Consider the following 22,489-nt stretch of genomic DNA (forward strand, 5'->3'; position numbering starts at 1 on the left):
GGTTTGGTGTGGCTGTCAGTCTAAAGTCCATCCCCGGTATTCTGTGTGTGACGGGCAGTCTGCTCCAGTGTGCTGTCCTGACAAATTGCTGACCCGTTTGCTTAATTGCTTCTTTAATGCCAAGAATTGGGTTTGAGTGTTGCTAAAACCTGAGCTAATGTGAATATTGGAGGCAGTCCAGGCTTTCCACAGTGTGTTGAAAGCTGAGTACTTACCTATTTGACACACATACTGGTTCTTTTTCCTCAGGAAGAAGATCCTTTGAGAAGCATAAAAGACTGCTGGGATAGCCCGAATGCTCCTGCACTTTCCACTTGCAGCAATGCGGATATATTCCGCCGAATAAATGCCATGTTGGACAACTCTCTGGATTTCAGTGGCGTCTGCACCACGCCTGTCACAAAAAGCAGATGTGACACCCTGCCAGGTGATGGAGTGGGGCTGCTGGAGTGGGGAGGTACTTGGTGGGGCCTGGTGAACTGGTGGTGGTGGTAATCCTCAGTGGTGCGGGTGTTGGCATGCTTGGGGGGGGGGGGATGGCTTTGTGTGCCTGAATAATCCATGTATTCCCTGGCAGCCTGAAGGTGCCTGGGAAGGCTTGCTTGCCTCCTCGTGGTGCTGTGGGTCACTGTGCGCAGGATGTGAGTGTACCCTGCCTGATCTGCCAAGTCCTGGTGAGGATATCTCCAGCAGACTCCTTTAGTCTGCCTCTCCTGGAGGCAGGATTCATCTGCTCTCAATATTAGTGGGGCTGAGTTGCTGCATACATTGGAATTGTGACAGAATTTTGAAAAACTGTGTTTGCCACAGGTCAGTTAACCTGCATGTAAGAGCACAGGTGGGTGCAGACTTGCCTGCAAACCAGGCTTGGTGTGATGAAATCGGTGCTGCAAGCCTCTGTTTCTTCCAGGCTGAGGGGAGTGGGCATGTTCTGCTGCCTCAAGACAGAAGTTATGCGCCAAAGCAGAGAGTGTTTGGTCTGGTCTTATTTTTATCCAAGTGAAGGACGTGCTTTTGTCCCTTTGCAGCAGCCCAGATCTTGCCAGTAACTGTATTTGTGCCTGATATTCCTTTTGCCAGCACACCTCTGAGCAGCAGTGCTTGTGCCCAAGGATTTGGGCACTTGAAAGGGATTGCTCTTGCCTCTCCAGCCTCTGAATTATAGGGTCAATAAACACTTCTGCCGTTATTGGAAACAAACTGGTCCCTCAGGGTATGTCCCCAAACAAAGTGAAGGACTGAACCTCCCCAGCTGATGACCTTGCCGGGTGCTGTCTGTGGGCAGAGCAGGTTTCTCTGCTGTCACGTGGAGACAGGGTTGCCTTGGCCTCCTGGGTAATCTGAGGTTTAATCAAATGGGTGTGGAAAAGAGCTCTAAATGAGTGTCTGGGCACCCTGTGTGCGTCTGTTTGATGCCTGCACAGTGCAACTTTGTTCTGGGCTAGCGAAATGACTGCTACCAGATAACTTCCAGTGCAGCTTAATCTCCTGGGTATTTGAGGACTTAGCAGTGTGGATGAGGGGCTGATCTGGCCATGTGATCCCGTGCTGGCACTGCAGAAACACCAGAGGAAGTGAATTGCTTGCTTCGAGGCCTGGATCCATGGCCAGCATTGCTTGAAACCTGCTGAGTAAAGTGGCATTGGAGGCTGTGCTGGCTGCTTCTGAGCAATGGTGTAGTGAACATTAGCCAGTTCAGGTTAGTGGTGCTTTTTTAGAGATTTGCTGTTGGTCTGAGCTGGTTTGGATATTTTTATTTTTTGTCCCCTGGCACAGAAGTAGCCAGCACTGTATCTGATCTAGACGCACTGGAAGCAGAAAGGAGAAATGAGCAGAAATACTTTCCTTTATCTCCTTGCAGTGGGCTCATGAAAGTATAGTTTCTGGCTTCCTTGTTTAAATCTTAGCTGTAGTCCTTCCTACTCCATTTGGAATGGGAACATTCATAGACTCTTAGGAGACGTTTGAGGTATTTCCTGAGTTTCAGCTTGCCGAAGTTAAACCTGGTTAATAAAGGAGATGTCTCTCTCTGCCAGAGCAGATTGATCCTGTGAAGGTGTGGATTAGTTCTGGTTTTAGGTCTGGGCTTAAGAACGGCCACAGTGATTTTTAATTTGCAGTGCTGTATTTGACTTCAAAAAATATTCTGGGGGATAGGGGTGATTGCCTGGCACAGAAGTAGAACTTTTTACTGACCTGCTGCTTGCAAATCTGTTCTGTCATTCACTCTGGATTTTCGTAGGGACCTCTAGACCAAAGGGTCTTGCTGGTGATGCCTTGTCTGGAAACTCTTGAGTTTCCCAGTGGTATTAAACTGCTTGTTTCAGGTGATCAGTAAGTCCTGTGGAAGACCTCTGTCAGGGCAGATACACTAGTACTTGGATGTAAAGAAGAGCACCTTCCTCTAGCAAATGTTAGTTTTGCTGCAGGGAAACCAAACTTGTGCTTTGGGTACACCCTAAGCTGCTTTTTTTTTTTTTTTTTTTTTCCTGCTGTGGCAACTGAAAGACCAATCTCACCAGTGAGTGCTCGAGACCAGGGTTGGGGGGGCCTTGCACAAATGGTTTAACTCCTGTCAAATACCTTGTATAGTGACACAAATGCTTATGATGTTGTGGGCGAGAATTCCCCACTTACCAAAGGATGCTGGGCTAGAGGAGGGCTGCCTTGGGCTAATGGAAATGTGAAGGTACTGGTAAGAAGACAACCTGGGCCAGCAGTTACCAGCTGTAAATTTGTGTATGAGTCAGCCTCTGCCAAAGTGTTGGCAGCTCAGAGTTACCAGTCTCCTTGCAGTCCCAGCTTTGTTTCCTTCATGTTGGAGCTGGGACCTCTGGGTAGGTAAGGAGGGCCTAAATGCAGTAGCTCTGCAAGCTTTGTCCTGTGTTTAGAGCAGAAAAGTGCAGGGGCTGCTTGTAATGTTTGATAAGCTGCTAATGAGTCTTCTGCAAGAAAAAGCTGGCAGTGTCAGTGAGGCTGTGAATCCTGGGGCATTCTATGATCTATAAATGGAGGCGTTACTTTGGCACCTGGGCCCTGGCCCGGGTTGTGCAGAAATTCACACCTGATGGCTGTAAGGCTGAGCAGCAAATTGCTAAAATTCAGAATATAGTGCAGGTATCTGGGAAAGTGGTGAAGCCTGGAATAGGTTATTGGAGGTTTTTGCCTTGCCCTTGAATGAACTTCTGGGTAGATGGCCAGTGCAGTAGAGACCCTTCATCTCATGTGGTGTTTTGTCATTGCTCCAAGTCAAGTCACTTCTGAAGAATCCTGAGTCTGTGGTGCTTTACTTTGTGCAGGAACAACTGTAGTTAGACTAGGTTATCATGGAACTCCTTGTTCGGACAGGCATAATGAATCTGGAGATACACCATGAATGTAGTAGCTATAACAGGTGAAAGGACTGTCTTTTTACAACTTAAACTCTTTTAATGGCAGAGGCTGGGGAGGATACTTTATTCCAGCAGTAAATGCTTGGACTTTAATCTCTTTGTGGTCCCTCAAGCTTTTCAGTTGTCATCTTCAGGTCAAACTAAATTTATCCTGGCTTGGACTTGTGTTGAAGAAGCCCCTTTGAGCACTAAGAGGATTACACGTGGTGAAGAGATGGCAGAAGTTCATGACCTTTCACTAATGCTATTGGGGAGGCATGCGTGGAGACACTTTTCTGGGCTGACAGTGAAGCCATGCTGGGATCAGTCCAGCAGCAGCCTAAGCAATGTGAGAGGATAGGCTGATTCAGCACTCCTGGAGCCATGCAGTGTTATCCCCTTCTGGGCAGAGCTGGGACTGCTGCTGCAGGTTCAGCTTGTCACACCTGAAGTTGGATCTCTGTGAAGATCAGTTTGCAGCAGATGATGATCCTTGGTGAAGTTGGTTGCCTTGTCAAAGCCAGCTGTGTTGGGATGCCAGGGCTGGCCAGCCCCTCGAGGTTTGTGGGTAGCTGCTCTAGGAGCTCTCTGAGCAGCAGGCTCAGGGTGCTCTCCCAAACTGTGGAGTGCAGTGGTGTAGGTAGAGCTGTCATTATAGAACCTGTCTGGTGGCTTCTGGAACAGGCTCGTGGTGCTTCACAACTGCTGCCTGTCTGGCTGCCTCAGTCCTCTCAGGAGAAAGGCAGAACCTCCTCAGTGCAGGCCTTGACCTTTAGTGACTTTCTATGTGATGCTAGAGGTGGAAGAGACAGCATGGCCTTGACAGAGGCAGGAGTCAGCATCTCCTGCTGGAGCAGCTGCCTGTCCTTGAGGAATGTGGTTTTAAAGCTGATGCATGTGTTTATCACCTCTCTGAATAAGAACTGAGCAAGGCCAGTTTCTTAACTGGCTGGTGGTTTGCTTGCCAGGCTTTAAAGCTGGGCCTTGCTGGGTGGAAGGTGCTGCCACCTACACCAGCTTTTGGAATCACCTTGTTCTTTCTATAGGCACAACTTCCAGCTTTAGTAGAACTGGGAGTAAATATCCCACGGGAGCTTTCGCATGCCTGTTGCTGGTTTCAGCTGAAGGTAATGCTTTGTGTAAAAGGAGCTTTAAAGACATGCAGGTACCCCAAATGTCCCAGCAACATAGATCTCTTTCATTCAGCTCTGCTCATTTAACAACAACAACAAAAGCCATTATTTTTCTCTAACTTGACAGTCCATTGTGTCAATGGGGAGATGCTTAAATGACTTCCTTTGGATGGGAGAGGCTTCAGATGCCAAGTTCAGTGTGCAAAGGCTGTTAGTTGTGGCCCATCAGGCTTTAATGATTCTGTGGCTGCTTTATTTAAGGAAAACTGAAGGACAAATGCAAAGCCAGACTAGCTGATGACTAAACTGGCTTCCTGTTTGCTCTTAACTGCAGTCAATTAATGACCTATCACTTGTTTAGCCTCCAAAAAGTATCTCTGATATTGTAATGTAAATTCCTCTGCTCTTCCTTGCTTTGCAGCCCCAAGGAAACATTCCAGACAGTGCTGGATGCTGGTGATCTGATACGTATGGTCTTGGATCAGGGAATAAAATTGAGGATGCAGAGACCCAAAAGGTAGCTCTGCTTACCTGGAGGTGCTGAGGCAGAGTGAGGCTGTTACTAGGAGCTCACCTGAAGCTGGCAGAACCATTCTGCCTGCCCCGAAGAAATGCTGGATGCCACATACACATCCTGAATAGTGAAATTTCACACCTATGCCTCAGAAAAAGAGCACACTTACTTCCCTTGGTCTTGTTGGCTTTTGGAATTAAAGTGTCACATTGCCAGCTCTTTGCCTACATAAGCATGATGCTTCTCTCTACTGGAAAGCGGCTCTAGTAACTGGGTTTTGTATCAGATCTATGCAGATGGAAGCAGGTCAGTGTTCTGCAGGGCAGGGACTTGGCCTAGAGCTGTTGCTCTCTTCACTGGTCACAGATTGGTGGTGTTCCTGAAAATCCAGTTTTCTGATTTGTACTGAGCTCTGTCACTCAGGTTTTGGTGCTGTAATTCTGTGACAGTCTCTGTTACTCTTGGAAGAGGGAGGTAGAGCCGCAAGACTGTTGCAGTGCCTCTTCCTTGCTTTCTGGAGTAGCTATTTGCCAGCTGCTCAAGTTTTTGTGGTTGTGGAATAAGGCAGACTCCTTCATCTGGCTGTGAAACAGGTCATGTGGCAGTGTCTCCACAAGGAACTTTTCAGATTACAGGGGAGATGCTTAGTTGTGTTAAAGAAAAACCTCTTGTAACCAGTAGGTTTATGTTGAACAAGTGGTTTTCTAAGTCCCTGATGATCTCCTCTGCACTTTGGGAATACAGTTGGTTCATCTGAAAGCTTTTAGGTGGATATTTGTTTGTCTTGTGTGTGGAAGGTACTTGAGAGGTTTAATTTTCAGGGATGTGATTCCCAGCCTTTACAATTGGAGGCGTAGAGAAGTGTGAAAGGCAAAGCAATGCTGCTGCTGGGAGGCCCACATTCAAGGAGGGGTTTCATCTGTATTCAGGATCTGGTCCCACCAGCGTGTGGGAACAAAGGGAGACTGTCCTGGCTGTGGAGGTGGTAGGAATGGGATCTGACTTGATTCATGTTTGCTTAACTGTTCTGAGGAAACCCAGAGGAAGGAAAACCCTGTGTGCTGGGTTGTTAACTGGCCTTCCCAGATCTGGAAGGCTCAGATATCTGATCAGCTTTGTGCTAGGTTGAAGCACCACCTTTCCAGTGGCACAGAGATGCTGCTGCTATGGGCTGGGAACTGAATCATGCTCCCTGCTCCTCCTGCTCTCTTAACTCACAACCTGCCTGTGGATCACAGCTTCTGCTGCCAGGCCTTGTGGATCCTTCCCATGCAGGCTTAGGCTGTAATTTCTTAAATATTTTCTTGTTTGAAGTGCCTGGTTGGTGAAGCCATGCTGCATACCAGATCAGGGGAGCAAACCAGGCTTAAAACTAACTCTCTGTGGCTTGGTTTTAACCAGGTGAACTCCCCAGCCTAGCTTCCTGTGTGGAAACACACCTGCCCAAAGTGATGTGAGTGGGGATGGTGGGCTGGGGTGGGGCCTGGGGCTGTGGGAGCTGTCCTTGTCTGCATCTCAGAGCTGAGCTCTGGAGATCCTCACCTTCAAGAGCCTTTGGAATGTCTTAAATCCGGGTCTCACAGTTCAGATCTGGAAAATGCAGCTTCCCACATGGGCAATGGCTTGGAAAGCTGTCCGGCCTGTGCTGTGGCCTGGCTGCAGGGCTCTCCTGTACAGGCAGAAGGGAGTCACCCAGGAGGAGAGACATTTGCTCTGAGGCCAGTGAGGAGGGAGTGTTTTGTTAAGGACTTTGTTCTCATCATACTGTTGAAATCAAACCCAACAGGCTTGGGAGGCAGGAGCTCAGTCTCTCCCAGACACTCGGGCACAAGCCCAGCGCAGCGCTGCTCCCTCTGCCAGGATGGTTTGCTTCCAGTGGCAACTCCAGGGAAAAATCCAGGTTGGAAGGGCTTGTGCTGGTGGCTGGTGCTTGAAAAAATCTGCAGTAAAGCACTTGGGTTGGGCTGTGTCAGGTTGCAAAACGAAGTTTATTTAGTAGTTGGTAGACATTTAGGTATGAATAACTTGGTTATGACTCTTCAGACTGAATTTTTGTGAGAAATTTAATTCTCCCTGCTCTAGTATCTGATTTGTTTTTCTGCCTACAACAATTGATTGCTTTGTAACAAATCTCTGGACTCTTGACTTTTAAAAATAACTAGTCCAGAAATCTGTTCAAGTTCTTTGGTTTTTTAGTTGATGTTTTGCCTGGATGACTTGTATCTGTCTCCCAGCCTGGCTGGGAGTATTAAAGGGGAAGCGGCTTGGGCTGGCTTCTGATGGGAAAATGTCTAATTAAAAACTGCTGGTTATCTGAGTGGATTCTGCTCTGTGCTTCTGCAGTCAGAGCTGTAACTGGTTTGCAGGGAGTTTGTTTTTGATGTGGATTGAAGTCATCAGAGAATCATGGATCTTCTACTTGAATCTGATTTAGGTTGATTAAGTGAAACAGTTTCTTTCCTAAAAAATGTGAATAGTGAAGGAAAATGAGGCTGGATTCTGCAGAGTGAGTGCTTCCTGTTGCAGATAAATTTGTTGCCTGTTTTCCTTATTTCTTCAGTCGTGGGTTTCATCCAAGCTGTTGGGATTTAAGTTGTGCTGTGTGTTGTTACTGTGTCCTTGCTCCCCAGAAGATGAAGCTTGGTGGGAATTATTTTTTTGAGACCTAGCAAAATCCCTGGTCCCCAGAGGGAAGGGAGTCTCCTGCTGCCAGGGATCTGTGCACAGCACTTGTGCCTTTTCATGAAGGCAGGAATGTTACATATTCATATGGACAAGTTATGGTTGCTGTGGGAACTGTGTTGGCTGAGCACTGTGTCTTGATCCTCTCCTCCCTATGTTAGAGATGTCCAAAACAAGCAATCAAAAAACTATCAGGGAGGAATTGATGCAGTGAAATGTCATGCTGGAGATGTGGTGTGATGCTGTCAGAGGAATAGATGCTGTTACAGGTGCTTGGTAGTAATGTGACTGAATTGGTACTACAGCTTGTACTAGTACTTCGAGGAGTAGGAAACACCCTGGTGGAGTGCTGTGGAGGAGGCTGCAGCTGGGAGGGGGGAAGCTGACATGTTGCCAGCAGGTTACGGTTTTAAATGCTCTGATCCTGCCTGTGGTGCCTCAATCCCTGCACTGGTGTCTGGGAATGCTGGTGCTCCCAAATTGCTGTGGGCTGGAGGCAGGGTCTTGCCTCTGGCAGCAGTGGCCTGTGTCACACACAAGTTACCCAGCTGCCACTTGCCTTGCCTGGGCTTTGCTCATGGGCATCCGAGTGGCACGGGCTGTGGATGTGGAAAAGGAGGCTAGGAACGCTGTTGGGATGGCTGGGGCTTCACGTGAGGGATAATGTGACAGACTGGAGTGACTGCAGCGCCTGCGGAAGAGCCGGGAGCAGCGTGTGGAGCGAGGTGTACATCTGATGGCACAGTGGGAGGCTGTGGGGGCAGGGGGAGGAGGAGGAGACAGCTGCTGCTGCTTGGGAGTTGGCTTATAAATGCCCTCTGACTCAGATTTCGGGTAGCACAGCTGAGCATCTTGTGGTTTCACCAACCCCCACATCCCTGCGTTAAACTGGAATTCTCAGACTATGAACCTGCTGTGTTTCCTTAGGCTGTTGGCACTGGCTTAAACCAAGGCGAGAATCTGCGTCTCCAGTACTGTAGGCTTGTGAACACCCTGCAGGGGAGGGGAGGGCTGGGAAAGGGGGCACCAGGTGGGTGAAAGGTAAACAGGCCATGAAAAATTCCTGATGTGAAGTGGGTCTGCTCAGTCCTCTTCCTCCCATACTGGCAGGACGTGCCCACTCGCCCTGGACCGGAGATGATGGGCTGCTCTCCGGGTAGTGGGGGTTGAAGGTTATCCTTGTTACTCAGGGGTAAACAATGCCGAGTCAGGCACAGTGGCCGGGCTCAACCAAACAGATTATGCCAGCAGAATTGCAAAGCTTTGCATCGGCTCTGAATCGGAGCCAGCAGGTGGAAGCCGGCCAGGACTAAAGTGTTTTTGGGTTTTGTGGGTGGAGGGAGGCGGGGACAGGAGAGCTGGGTAGCACTAAAACTAACTGTGCTCTGTCGCTGCTGCTCTTGTCGTTGCTGGGGGGATTGCTGCCTCCAGCCTGGTGTCTGCTGTGCCGACGAGCCCTGCTTTGTGCTGCCTGCCTCCCCTGATTTACTGGAACTGCTCCTCTTTCCTCCTGCTACCGTCTTGTCTGTCAGGGGAAATCTTATCCTTTCTTCTTACCTTTATTTTGTAAGAGCTGATGCAGTTCTCTTGCATGGCTGAGTGACGTCACTGTCAGCACAGTAAGCATCAGCAGCCTGGTCACATGCTGACCCAGTCAGTAATGCAGACGGGATAGGAAGGTGGAGGGGCCGAGGGGGGTGGGGGGCTGGATTCTGGACATATGGTAGCCATCCCTTTTGGGGTGCAACTGCTGGTTGCAGGAGCCGTGGCTTCAGAGCGGCACGAGACCTGGCTTGGGGCTTAACGCTTTGGAAAACTCCTGCTTTAAAAAGAAAAAAAAAGCCCTGAACTCTGAAGCTTCTGTTTGTTCTCCATCCGAGCAGACATCCAGGATTCTGAAGAAGCAGTGGCAAGCAGGATGCTCTTCCCTACGTCCACACAAGAGTCTTCCCGTGGCCTCCCAGACACCAACGATCTGTGCCTTGGCCTGCAGTCCCTCAACCTGACAGGGTGGGACAGACCCTGGAGCACCCAGGACTCTGACACTGCAGCACAAACCAGCACACAGTCCGGTGAGTCTGCTGACACATGCAGCAACAGTTGTTGGATTCTGTGTGGTTTTGGCTGGTTTCAGGCTAACGTGGAGTGATGTGCTTGTGTAACAGGGCGCTGGCAGCACCTAATGGGGGCTTCTTGAGCCCTGGTGCTTGTGTAATGTGACAGCTGAGTTGGGGAGGCTGTGGCTGCCTGTGCCACAGCCCCCTCTGCTCTGCTGTCAGCTCACTGCAGATAAGTGCCCGGGGTTGTTTTGCTCAGAGCTGTAGTGCTGCTGGAGGAATAACCTCACCGGGAGAGGAGAAATCCTCTTGCTGTGTTTGGAGGGAGTGGGTGGGGGGTGTGGTGTCAGGAGGCTGAACACGCTGGGTAGGACTGAGGCTGAACTTCACTCCAGCAGCCTGAGGAAATCCCTGGTGGCAGGGAGCTCTGCAGGTAGGGGGGGTGTGCTTGCGGAGGGCCCCCCGGTGCCCGATTGCCAAAGTCCTGGTGGCCCCGCTTGCCCAGCTCTGCTGTGGGGTGTGGTACAGCCAGCACCCAACAACTTCAGCTGGCAGCTCCCCGGCTGGGTGGGAGACTTGGAGGGATCCTTCTCTACTCCCACGCTCAACTAGAAATAGCGGGCTGTGCCTGGCAGTGGGCTGCAGGAGATGCAGTGGAATGGCTTCTGGTTTTAACTCTTCTGGTCCAGCGCAAACCTATGTGATGGGCAGGGTGTGGGCTTGCAGCCACGCGCTGCTAGCTGGTGTGCCCTTCCCCCTTGAGTCTGCTTTTGCAGCTGAGATTGGCTGGGGGATTCCAGGGATGCTGGGTGCCTCCCCTGGAGTGATGTGGGGATCCAGTTAACTGTCTGAGACACCAGCATTTCCTGTAAAATCCCAGGAGAAAGGGGTGCTGTGTGCACAAACTTAATGCATCCTCTCAGCTTGGTGTTGGAGCAGAGGGGTAGAACAGGGAAGAGTTCACTTGCTAGCTTCTGGGGCATGTAAAAACCAGTTTCACAAACGGTGTGTTCACTCAAGTATCAGTCTGTGGAAAGATCTAGTGCTTTGGCAGAGTTTGTACAAGTACAGCCTGGTTGCTACAGAAACTCATCCCTTTATAGCAGCATGCTGCTGCTTTGTTAAAAGGGGAGTGCATCGCTGCACAGACTTGGGTGACACAGAGGCCCCAGGCATGGAGTTGGTGCTGACAGGAATACAGATAGCTGCTTGGGTGGGAGGAGCAGCTGGGCAGTGGGGTTTGCCTGTGTGGATGTTTGGAGGGGCAAGGGGGTGCTGTCCTGAGCATAGGAGGAGCTGTCTGGGACACAGCTCTGAGTTGCTGCATGAGTTGTAAAACAAAAAAAAAAGTACTAGTGGGGTAGCAGAGTTTGAACAGCTCGATCTGCAGTTCATTTATGTTTCTGCATTTAATTTCCACAAAGCTTGGCATGTGGAGCCTGGCATAGGCGCTTGAGGTCTGCCTGCAGCCCAGCTGTGGTGGCTTTATTAAGCCTTGCTCTGCTCCAGTGAGCAAACCTCCACATGGTCCTGTGGGCTTCCCCTAATGAACCAGGGAATACCACACTCTCCTGCCTGTACTTTCATTGCCAGCTGAGACCTGGAAGGAGGAAGGAGAAACAAGTTAGTGTGCAGAGGGCCGGCCAGGTGCCTCAGAGCTCTGCTCCGAGCCCCTTCTGGCTGTTGGGCAGACTGGAGCTCTGCTGTTCCCTGTGTCACAGGATCTTTAATGGATGAAGAGCCCACTTGGAGCAGGTGACATCCCCTGGAGCAACCCTGCTGCTCACAGCCCTGGCAGTGGGCTCACCGCACAGCGCGCTGCGGAATGAGGCTGTCACACATGGAGGCAGCCACTCGGTGCAGATGTCCCAGCTCCACCTGCTCCTCTGTAGCCATCTCCAGAGCTCTCTTGGCCGGCTCCCTGCCAGCCTGCCTTGGCAGAGGCGTGGATGTCTCCGCAGTGCTCCGGCAGGCAGGAGAGCAGTGCTGGCATGAGCCCGAGGAGGGCTCTGCGCCTCGGAGGTTGGGTGATGGGGCTGGCATGGCCATGCTGGTGGTGGGAATTTATTGCTAAGGGGGTGGAAGGGACTGCTGGTTTCAGGAAGAAAGTTGAGTTGGAGAGGATTTGAAGGTGCTCTGGTGACCTCCCTGCTCATGGAAGGGTGTATCTGGTGTCAGGTGCCCCCACTGACTGCAGTGCTTTCTGCTGGAGCTCCTGCCTGCCGCAGAGGCCTGGGTAAAGCTGTAGAAAGGATCTTGCCTCAGGCACAGCCCTGGGCTCTGATGATCTGTGCCCACTGGGTGGTTGTGGCAAGTGTGGTAACAGCTGGTGGAAGGTGGCACCCAGTGCTGTCTGAAGAGGCCTGTTTTCTTCACTTCTGACTCCTGGTATTCCCATTAGTACACAAAGAGGGTGGCTGGGATGTGAGACCTGCCGAAGTGCACCTGTACTGCTCTGGCAGAGCAGCCTCTGGCCTTCTGTGGCTGTGCAGAGGGTCCAGTGCTCTGTAGCTGGGGGTGTTGTGATCCCAAGACAGTGTTCTCCTTCTCACTCCCACGTTCCCTTTGCGAGCGAGCATCTGGGCCAGGAGTGTTTCACGGTCTGGGCTGTTGTTACTCTCCTGCTCTGAGAGCTGTGGGGATGGTATGTGCTGGCTGGGGAGGTGAAAGGCTCCTGATCCTGTGCATGGCCCTGTATTGCTTGAGCTCCCCACACCTGCTGTCTCTGTGGGGCCTTAGCCCTTCCTGGGGGCCCTGGAGGAGTGGCAGTGGAGCTCCTTGGGAGCAGAGAGCTTGTAGTTGAGGAGTGTTTTCTGAAAGGTTGTGGAGCACTCTGGGTGGCAGAGAAGTGCCCTGTGTCTGAGAGCTATGTGGGTCTAAGGAGCTGGCAGATGCTGGTGCTTCCAGGTGGCCTGTCCATGCTGTGATGGAAGGAGGGAGGCTATGTCGCCGTGTCTGAGTGCTGCTGAGGCCTGGGAGGCTGCAGCTGGCCTGGCCCATGGGCCGGGGTGTCCATCGGGATGTCCTGCAGGCAGGTGAGGCTGCGGCAGTGCTGGGCTGTGGCTGGACATGGGGGAGGGCTGGCACAGCCAAGAGAAGCTGCTGTGCCGCTGGCACCCGGGCCTTTGGAAGGTTCCAGCAGTGACTCAGCTGTGTGGACCCACATAGAGGTGGCTGGGAGGGTGGAAATGCAACAAAATAGCTAACAATCAGGCTAAAAATATTGCTAATGTGGTCTCCTGCAGTGCCGTGCTTGAGTACTGATGAGCTGGGACCTCTTCTCCTCCTTGTAGTCCCTGCCAGCAGGGAGCTTCCTCAGCTTGGGAAGGACCTTTGGCTGCAAAGCCTTCTGGTGTCACCTTGTGCTGCCAGGGCGTTGTCACCACACAGCTTGGTGCAGCAGGAGCAAGTGCCTGCTGATGGCAGGTCAGAGAACAGTGGGGCTGATTTTTATGCCCCAGTCCTGCCTACCCAAAGGGCCACTGAGCCCCCTGCATCCAGGCAGGTTTATTTGTGAGTTTTCCTTCTGCAGCAGGCCTGTAATGCACATAGGGTGTGTGCTGAGCTCTGGGGAATGTGCCAGAGGCACTGCTGGTGCCTGGAGAGGCTCTCTGGAAGCAGTGGCTGCTGCAGGCTCGAGCTTCTGGCACTTCCTGGCTGTAGGATTGAACTGCTGTCTCACAGCAGGCAAAGTGTCTCAAACCCTCTGCTGCCACTAGATCTGTCAGGCTGGAAATACTTCTGCTAGTCCCAGCAACCTGCTCTGTGACCTGGGGAGGGACTTGTGCAGGAAACTGGCCTTTAACACTTCCAGTCCTGCCGTTGTGTATTTCTTGAGGCAGCGTTTCCCTGTCTTCAGCCTCCCAGCAGGCAGACATGTGTGCTGAGATCTCGGAGTTGAGAGGCAAGGAGGGGTTAAGAGGCAGCAAGGTAGAGCTGCCCTTGATGGTATCCTTCACCTTCACTGCCCTGTTTCTCAAGGGGTGCAAGCAAACGGGGTCTCGATCCAGTTTTTGCCTGGAGAACAGCAGCGCACAGCAGGTCTGTGTGCAGATTTTGGGTCTCCCTGCCTGGCTTTCAGCCTGCGTGCCAGTTGCTTGGTCTGGCTGGTCTGTCCTGCCCTACATTGGAAGCTGTCCCTATGTGGGACAACAGACTTGCCCAAGGGGAAATCATCCTAAAACCAGTCTGTTAATACTAAGTCTGCAATGCTAACCTGGGAGTGTTTTTAGCAGGATCAAGTCTTCTGGAGAGGATGTTGGGCTGGGCCCAGCAGTGAACTCTTTCTGATGGAGCACCTTGCTGTATCTGCCTCTGCTTATTGTGTGACCCTAAAGCTGTCTAAAGATTTGAGCTTTTCCTTGGATTTGCTCTTAAGACTGCAGCTCCAGCCTCAGCTGTGCCCTCTGCGGGGTGGCTGCTGCTGTCTCATTCTCCAGCCTGCAAGGTTGCAGCTCCTGTCGCTCTGGTTCTGGGGAAATGGCCCATGGTAGGAAAATGCTGCTGAATCTTCCCGGCCCTTGGCTCTTGTGCTTCCCAGAGCACGGCAACTCATTTTTGCAATACGTTTGCTTATCTGTAGTTGCTCAAAATCTACTAGGCTGGAGCTGCGGGTGGTCTGTTGTGTGTTGCCTGGCAGATACGAGGCCTCAGAGCACGAATCTCTCTGAAGTTTTCAAGGCAAAACCCCGTCTGAAAGATGAAAGAAAAGACCTGTTGCACAGGAAGAATGGTTGTTGTCATGGACTTCTTGCCTTTCTTCTTGGTAACAGCAGGAGGGATTCATGAGCTGCTACCTGAGGTCAGGCTGTTTTCAGAGCGTCCTCAAATGCTGTGTGTGGTGGAGGGCACCTGAGGCCCCCCAGGGGAGAGTTGCTGCTCAGCCTGGGGTGGCTGTTTATAAATACAGCATGGCAGTCACTGGCTTTCCTTGAGCTGCTGGTTTGAGTGCTTGGATGCAGAGCTTGGGGCAGAGGATTTGGGTCTGCAGTTCTCCATCTGTTTAATTTGCTGCTTGGCTAACCAGTGCCAAGCTCCATAGATCTCTCCTTTGTGCATGTCCAGGTTCTCTCCCTTGCTGTCTTTTCCGCTGTCTTTTGGACAAGCGGCTTCAGAAGACCTAGGTGTGTCTTTGGCTCCTGTTTATTTCTGCTTGGCTGTGTGTAAATCCTTCTCCTTATGCTAGAGGAAGATTCCAGAGGCTCATCCTGATGGAGATCTCAGTGTCTGGACAACAGTAGGTTGGCATCAGAATATTCAAGGAGGACCTTCTTGCTCTGTAATGAAAGGGGTATTTTGGGTGTGGGGTGAGAGCACTTCACCTGAGTGAGACTTACTTTTCATCTAAGCCCAAGAATGCCTAGAAAACTCGGGGAAAGTTTGTTGTGCTGCTGCGGTGAGCAGGGAAGGGCCACTCCTGCCGACCTCGGAGCTGTGCCTGGTTCAAGAAAATATGTATCCAGAGTTTTCATGGTGGTCCTGAATTACATGTTTTTGGTGTCCTTTCTTCCCTTGGAAGGAGGACAGTTTTTCCCAGCAGTCTGGTTCCTTCTGGAGCAGCTTGCAGATGTTCAGAGTGTAGTAATGGAAGCACAGATGTGGTGGTGGTGTTGATTCCTCTGTGAAGGTTGTGGATGATAACAGTGTAAGGGCACAAAGCTGGGAGCTGGTTTGACTCTGGATCTCCTGCTTGGTGCTGGTATTCCAGGAGTACCTGAGACAGCCTTACTAAAAGCTTGTCCCATGACATCCTAGTGCTTGTAGTGCTTTTCTAAGGATTTACTCAATGTGGGTACTTAATGGGCACTTGTTCCTTGAATGTGTTTCAGTAAGAGCTGCTCAGTGGGCTGGTTCCTCAGTGCTTGGCTCCCGTGCTGCGGAGTGGGAAGCAGGGAAGCACTTAATAGCTGCACACTGCTCATGTGACAGTGGTATTTGATCCTTAAGAGAATAAAATACATATCAAATAAGTAAAAGAAGTATCAAACCTGAGCTTGCAATTGGTTTCTAATGGAAGTTGCTCTCAATCCAACTCTTAAAGCTTCCATTTGAGCAAGTTCTCCTAAAACAGATTTATTTTTATCTGTGCTGATGCTGTAAAACAGAAGATGCAAATAAAGGAGGAACAAGAACCCAACCAGCATCTCTGCCTGTATCCAGCCAGAACTGAAGTGTCAGAGCAGCTCCAGTCCTGTGCTGGAGGCAGCTTGTGGGAGTAGGCATGTACCACTCAAAGTGGTCCCCTTGACACTTCTGTCAGGGAGAGATGTTTGATTGTGGCTTCTGGAGCAGCCCTGTGGCACTGTCCAGTGGTGATTTGGAGAACATTTCTCTTGTCTCACTCTGGAATTTGAGCCTTAAAAGGCATGCTCCTGTCCAAGGAGAGCATTGGAGCTGCTGTTCAGTGGGTCTGAACTGCCCCAGACAATTCATGGTTTAGTCTTTCCCGTGATTGATATTGGAGGTAGCAGCAGGGAGAATGGTTTAGTGTGTGCAAGGCCTGGCCTGGAGTAGGATTCATCCCCAAAATTGGACCAGTCAAATGAGAGGAGAGGTATTCCTCCAGCCCTTGCACTACTAAGCATCTGAGCAGTGGATATGAGGGCTCCTTGCTGGGCAGAGCTGACCCAAAAATGGTCAGTGGAGTGGAGTGCAGCTCTACCAGGGGCATGGGCACACTCTGGAAGAAGCCTTGAATGTTTTCTTGACTCTGTGCCTTTACTGTGAACTCCACAGCACATGCTGACATGAGTGCTTCTTCATGGAGCTGGGTAGGGAACAGGTTTTGTACCTGCTCTCCAGTGTGCCTGTAGCAGAGTTTTGTGGGCCCTCTGCAGTGCCCTTGGCAGGCTGGGGTCTTTAGGGTAACTCCAGTTGGAAGGGATCTCTTGAGGTTTTCCAGTTCAGCTCTTGCTCAGAACCGGGTAGGAAAGCTGCTGGAGGGCGGCAGAAATAATGTAGCCCAAGGGGGCTCCAGAAGCTAAATTCAGCCTTTGGTTCCCACAGAAACATCCTTTTAAGTGGGTGCCTCCCCTGAGCTGGCTCGGATGATGATCCCCTTCTGAAGGATGCTGTGGTCCTTGGGCTGTCACTGCACACGGAGGCTGAGTGGTGCTGCTGTAGGGCTGGGGTTCTGGGCAAGGCATCTCCAGCCAGGGTTGCACCTTCTATCCACATCTGCAAGCTCGCTCCCCCAGTGCTGGTCCCTTAGACAGTGACAAAACAGCTGAATCACAGGTGCTGTCTGTGCTGCTGCCAGTGCAGAGGCTGTGCTCGGGCACAGCAGCTGGTGCCACACATCTGAGATGGCCGTGGGGACGTGCCAGCTCCCTCCTTGCACCTCGGCCTGGTTTTCTCCCCAAGAGTGTGGAGAGGGGTAGGTGGGGCAGACTCCCAAGCTGTCGTGCTAAGGGCTGCAGACCTCTGGAGGGTAACTGGGAGCCTGCAGGCAGCAGGGTTTGAGAGTGCCAGTCTAGCAGTGGCTTTATGCCAGCTGAAGGCCTTAGTGATGCTTCTGTGCCATTTCCCAAAGAAAAAATTAGTTTGGGTCTAAAGTCTGTCTTTTTTTTCTGTTGTTTTTCCTTCACTGTAGCCTGCAGAGGGGTCTGGCCAACACCTTGCCCTCTTCTAGAGAGTCTCCCTTCTAAAGGTGGAATACTGGCCTTGACACCCCCAAACTGTAATGCAGCTGAGGATGAGTCACTCACCCTTGTTACCGAGTCAGGTAACACACAGCACAGTTTGCACCCTAGATGTTGTGGCAGATAATTGAGGAGTTTGGTACTTAAATATAGAAGTGTTTGTTCTAAAGGCTTGTGAAGCTGAAGCTTGTTGTGCAGAATTTGACCTGAATATGTTGGCTTTTAAATCTCTCTGGGAATGATACATGTTAAAACCTGCTGTATTTCAGTGTTCTGATCTCTTTAAAGACAGCTGTGGTTGTGGCAGCCTGCTTAGTGAATGCAATTACCTGGGCACTTGTAATCCTGAATTGCATTTTAGCTGTCTTTTCTGATTTTTATATTTACCTTGGGCAGCTGTTTTCCCTTCCTAGAAACACACAGGAGTAAATTCTCTGCCTCAGGAAGCTGTGAGCCTTGTTGTCAGCTGGGTCCAGTGCTCTCAGATGTTAATGCAATAATCTTCTGCTTGTTCCCAGTTATGCTGCTGTTTCCATTTTTTCAGGGCAAGTGACTTAACATGTTGGTGCCAGAACCAAGAATAGACCTCAGGTGTCCTGACTCTAATTCTGTGGTTCAGCTGTGGGATCATGCTGCCTTTTTTTATTCCCCTGCCCCCTTCTTAGCAAACCAGAAATAGCTGCCCGAATATCTTCAGTTTTTTTTTGCCCCAAATATGAAGCATCTGTGAGGGCAGAGGTTCCTCTTTTGTAGTTCAGAAAAAAAATGGGCTGTGCTGTAGGTCCTACTTTAGATGGTGGTTGCTGCTGGTTTGATTACGTCTGCAGTCTGGGAGCTGCTTTTCTCTAGAGCTGGTAGTTGGCTCAAGACTACTGGGGCTTCTGTAGTGATACAGCTTGGAGAGGACTGTGTGACTTGGTCTTCACATGGCCCCTCTAATAACAGCACTGACTGGTTTTTTTTCAATGGAGTAATGGGAATATAATGAAATTTGGAGGGTTTGAGCTGGGCAGATCCTCTAGATTTATTCAATGTGTTGCTCAGTTGAGCTCCAGGACTATAAGGACTCAGTTCCCTCTAGCTCTGGGCCTTGTCCCTCTACTTAAGAGGAATAAATTTTTGTGCCACTGCTCTTGGTGCAGCTTTTCCTTGGGTTTTTTGTGCCCCTGTAAGAGTTTGGTAAATAAGGAGAATCCCTTGTCTGCCTTCCCCTGTGCCAAGCAAATCCTGTCCCTGTTCTGTGTGCTCCAGCCCCACATCTCCCACTGCAGCTGCTGCCGGCCCTGTTCCAGTCAGTGTTCCTGTGCTGTGGCTGTGTAGGCTCCTTTTGGGTAGTTCCAGGTCCCACAGCTGCAGGTAAGAAGTGCTGAAATTTAGGATTAGACTGGAATGTTGGTCAGCCCTTCCCTGCCATGAGCTTTGAGCTGCTTTGGTGGTTGTGTGTGAGGAGAGTAAGCTCACCCTGGCAGCTTGTCTGGCTGTGTGTCACTGCTGAACTGCTGCTGTAGGAGGTGGTTGAGGTGCCCATTTGCTTTTCAGACATGCAAATGGTTCTCTTGCCATGGAGTTTCTGAGTGTCTGTAGGAGGTGCTGCTTTTTGGCTGACTAAAACATTCAGCTTGCTCCCACCCCACCAGGGCAGAGCTTGGCTGGGTGGTAAAAACTGCAGACAAGCTGTTTTTCTGGAATTGCAGCAGGCTATTGTTTAGGACATTAGGTTTTTTTTAACTTTACAAGCTTATTTGATGCATGACAAAAGAAAGTGCACTGTATTCAGTCTCCAGGGCCTCAGTCATACTGCTTCTCCCCTCTGCTGCCCTGCCCCAAATGTGTATATGGTGCTGCAGCCTCTGGGCTTGGCAGATGTCACTGAAACCTGGCTCTTCTGCCTTATTTCTCCTGGTAAGGAGCATTCCTGTGGGGAGATCCAGGCAGAAAGGTGGATTTCTAGCATGTGGTGGATGCAGGGGGGTGGGTCTTGACAACTTGCTGTCCTTCTTGTACTAAGCAATGTCCCTCTGCCTACCTCGATGGGGGTGCCTGCCTGCAGAGGTGACCCTCCAAAGGCCTTGCTCAGACAAGTCCTTGACTCTTCAAAGTAGTCTTTTTCCAGCCCTGCAGTGAGTTTCTAAAGGCTGGAACACATCTCCAGAACATAACTTCTAAAAGAGCATCTGCTCCCCTGGCCCTGGGGCCACAGCCAGTGCGGTGTCAAGCTGCCCGTGTGCAGTCTGTGGGTGCCAGACACGGCTGGCAGCTCAAGGACTAGCCCTGGCAAACTGCTCCTGCAACAGGGCTTCTTGGCCCACTCTCCATCTGTCTCCAGACTCTGAGGGGTGTGGCACATGCTGTTCTCAGCCATGGGGGAGCTCTCACTGATGCTCAGAGCGTGGAGAAAGAACTTGAGTGGCAGGACCTGGGCAGCTGCTGGATAAGAGGGATTTTTGCTCTGGGAAAAAGTTACTAGTTATATCCAGTTTATGGATAATTTGACTAAAGTGATGCACCAGGGAGTGAAAAGCATCAGCTCTCATAGTATGTGCTGCTGGCTGGGTGGTCTCCCAGAGAGCTGAGACCAAGCATTTTGTTCAAAGGGCACTGTGGAGGTGACTGAGGTTCTGGTCAGCTCTGTCAGGTGTAAACTCAGTGGATGCTCCATGTGAAATATCAGGATGTGGCACTTGTGCTCCGGTCCAGCTGGCAAGGTGGTGATTGGTCAAAGGTTGAACTCTATTTTGGAGGTCTTTTCCTTCACCTAAATGATCCTGTTGCTCTCAAGCTGTTATCCAAGACAATGAACTGTCATTTGTTATCACATAGTGTTTATTTTCCCAGAGCCTTTCTTTCCCTGAGCTGCTAGCACCAGCAATCCTTGGGGCTCATCTTTGCATTCATCTCTTTCAGAATGGGCATGGGCAAAGCTACCAGGAAGGTCTAAATATCAAATGGCTGTAAATTACAGCATGCAGTGAAGAACTGTGTGCTCCAAGGTCCTGGGCAGGTGCTGGAGATCTTAAATTGCATGTCTTGACAAGTGGATGGAATAGTAAAAGTTGTTCTTAGTGCTTGGATTTTGCATCTTGCTGTTGGGACACCTTCCCAGAGTATGCTCTGAATTGCATCTTGTGCTGGTGGAGCAATCTGCTTGAGATGGGGTAAACTCATGTTCAGTGGCTGGTAATGGGATTTGAAGGATAATTTGGGGTCTACAGGTAGAGTTGACTTCAAGAGTTGAAGCTGCCACTGTGGGCTCAGTGTAGTTGCTTGTTTCTGTCAGGTGTCTGGGTTTCTGTGATGGGTCTGAGAGTCTTGAGAGCGCTCCCCTGAGCTTTAGGGGCCTTGGGGTGATGCAGGAGTAATGGTATCCAAACAGCAGTCACTAGGGAAAGCTCAGCTAAGGAAGAGGAGTAGTTTGAAAAATGCTCCTTCTCCAGGGAATGGCCTGTGTGGCCAGGGCCAGGCAGTGTCATGTGGTGTCAGGGCTGTTCTACAGAGCTCAAACCTGCCAGTGCTGGGCTGGCATGCCCAGAGATGGAGCAGAGCGTGCTGGCTCTGCATCAGGCATTAGAGCTGCAGCAGTGAGTCAAAAGTCAGTGCCCAGATTCTATTAAAAGCTCCTTTTCTGTTGTCCCCTGCAGAGGAGCATTGCCATGTGCTTCCCTTGCTGCATTGAGCAGAGGCAGGAAAAGTTCCAGAAGCTCTTGCTGCTGTGTGAGTGATGAATGGGAGCCACATTGACCCCTGAGTTAAAATTTCCCCTCTAGGTGTGAAAAACATTTCTTTGCACTCATGTTCTTTTCTTACCCTGAGAAGTTCCATGGTATTTACTTTTTCACTTTGGGACTTGCAGGGATGCTCTTGACTCCAGGAATTGCTGATGCATCTTGCACGTGTGTTGGGAGTGATTTTTTTTTTTTTCCCTTACAAGAGCTGTGTACTTGGAAGGGGAGACAAGGTCAGCTCCCCAACAAGTGTGGCCCCAATGCTTTGAAGGCTTTTTTTAGGTGGGCAGGCTGTGTTGGGCTCTTGTGCCCCATTCCTCAGGAGGGGTTTGGTGGGCTGGAGTAGGGAGTTAGAGCAGGATGCCTTTGGGATGGTGCTGAGGAATAAGATCTGAGTGTCTCATGCAGGTATTTCCTAGGCTACCTGCACAGACTGGTGTTAGGGCACACAGCCTGGTCACTGAGCAAGGATAAAAGTGGAAATGCTGAGTTTGGCTCATGGCTTTTCATCCCAACGTCCCTGTGAGTGGCTGTGGGTACCAGGTGAATCCGAGTCAGGTCCACTGGGCTGGTGTGGGGTCTCCCACGAGCTCAGTTTGTCCTGCAGAGTGTGTAACCAAGTGCTGCCGGTGCAGAGCTGTCAAAACTGCTGGACTGGATAGAATCTATCCATGTTAACAGCAGGATGTCAGCACTTCCAGGACATGAGGTTAGGATTGGGGCAGTTGAAGCTGGCAGGATTTTATGCGGTGGTAAATGCCCAGACAGTAGAACCTTTTAAGGGCCAGTAATCCTGCCACTTCAGTGTACTTATACTGGTCTTACTGGTTTTGTAGCTGCTGTGAGAGCTGAGAAATCCTGGGAGAAATGTGTATGTGGTGGCAGAGATGAGGATAACATAAATGGGGCAGAGTACCTGGACCCTGTAATGCCACTGGAAGCTCCTGATGAGCCTCAAACCCTTGCTGTGGCATCCTAAATGGAGTTCTGGTTCTACATCTCTGCCAACCAGGAGATGCAGGGCAGGGCAGCATTATCTGGTAGCAGTCTGCCTGGCATGAGCTGCTCCACGTCTCTGGAATGCTGTGCAGCTAGGGTCAGCGTAGGGCTGCCAGCGTTCCAAACCCACGGTCCTCGCTGGCTGTGGAACGAGGAGGGTGTCAGCGCGGGAGTGTTCGTTTGGCAGCAAGACTTGGGCTGTGGGATCAGCTGCTTTGCTTTGCCTCTTGTGCTGTTTAGTGACTAATCAGATTTTGGAGCCTGTTGGACAGATTCAGCTGTCTCCCCAGAACAATACGCCGGCTGTATTTTTAAACACATCACGTGGCTTCAGAGAAGTCGGCAGAGCAGCGAGTGCGGCTTGCCGGGGC

At 50.7% G+C, this 22,489-nt stretch overlaps 1 protein-coding gene across 10 annotated transcripts in view; it reads left to right on the forward strand.

Moving 5' to 3' along the window:
- The window catches only part of CPEB1 (cytoplasmic polyadenylation element binding protein 1), a 38,304-nt gene that overhangs the window by 5,526 nt on the left and 10,289 nt on the right, over positions 1–22,489 (forward strand). For 6 of the 10 annotated variants that reach the window (XM_023934341.2, XM_023934342.2, XM_023934339.2 and 3 more), the window contains exons 2-3: positions 250–427; positions 9,584–9,772. In XM_023934341.2, the coding sequence (XP_023790109.1) occupies positions 250–427; positions 9,584–9,772 (367 nt within the window). Of the gene's footprint in view, positions 1–249; positions 428–1,279; positions 1,700–9,011; positions 9,320–9,583; positions 9,773–22,489 lie in introns of those variants that run through there. The other 4 variants (XM_086848866.1, XM_023934346.2, XM_086848865.1 and 1 more) reach the window with 4 other exon arrangements.

This window comes from Cyanistes caeruleus, chromosome 13, assembly GCF_971803275.1.
Source record: "Cyanistes caeruleus chromosome 13, bCyaCae1.hap1.1, whole genome shotgun sequence".
In the NCBI taxonomy this organism is placed as follows: Eukaryota; Metazoa; Chordata; class Aves; order Passeriformes; family Paridae; genus Cyanistes; species Cyanistes caeruleus.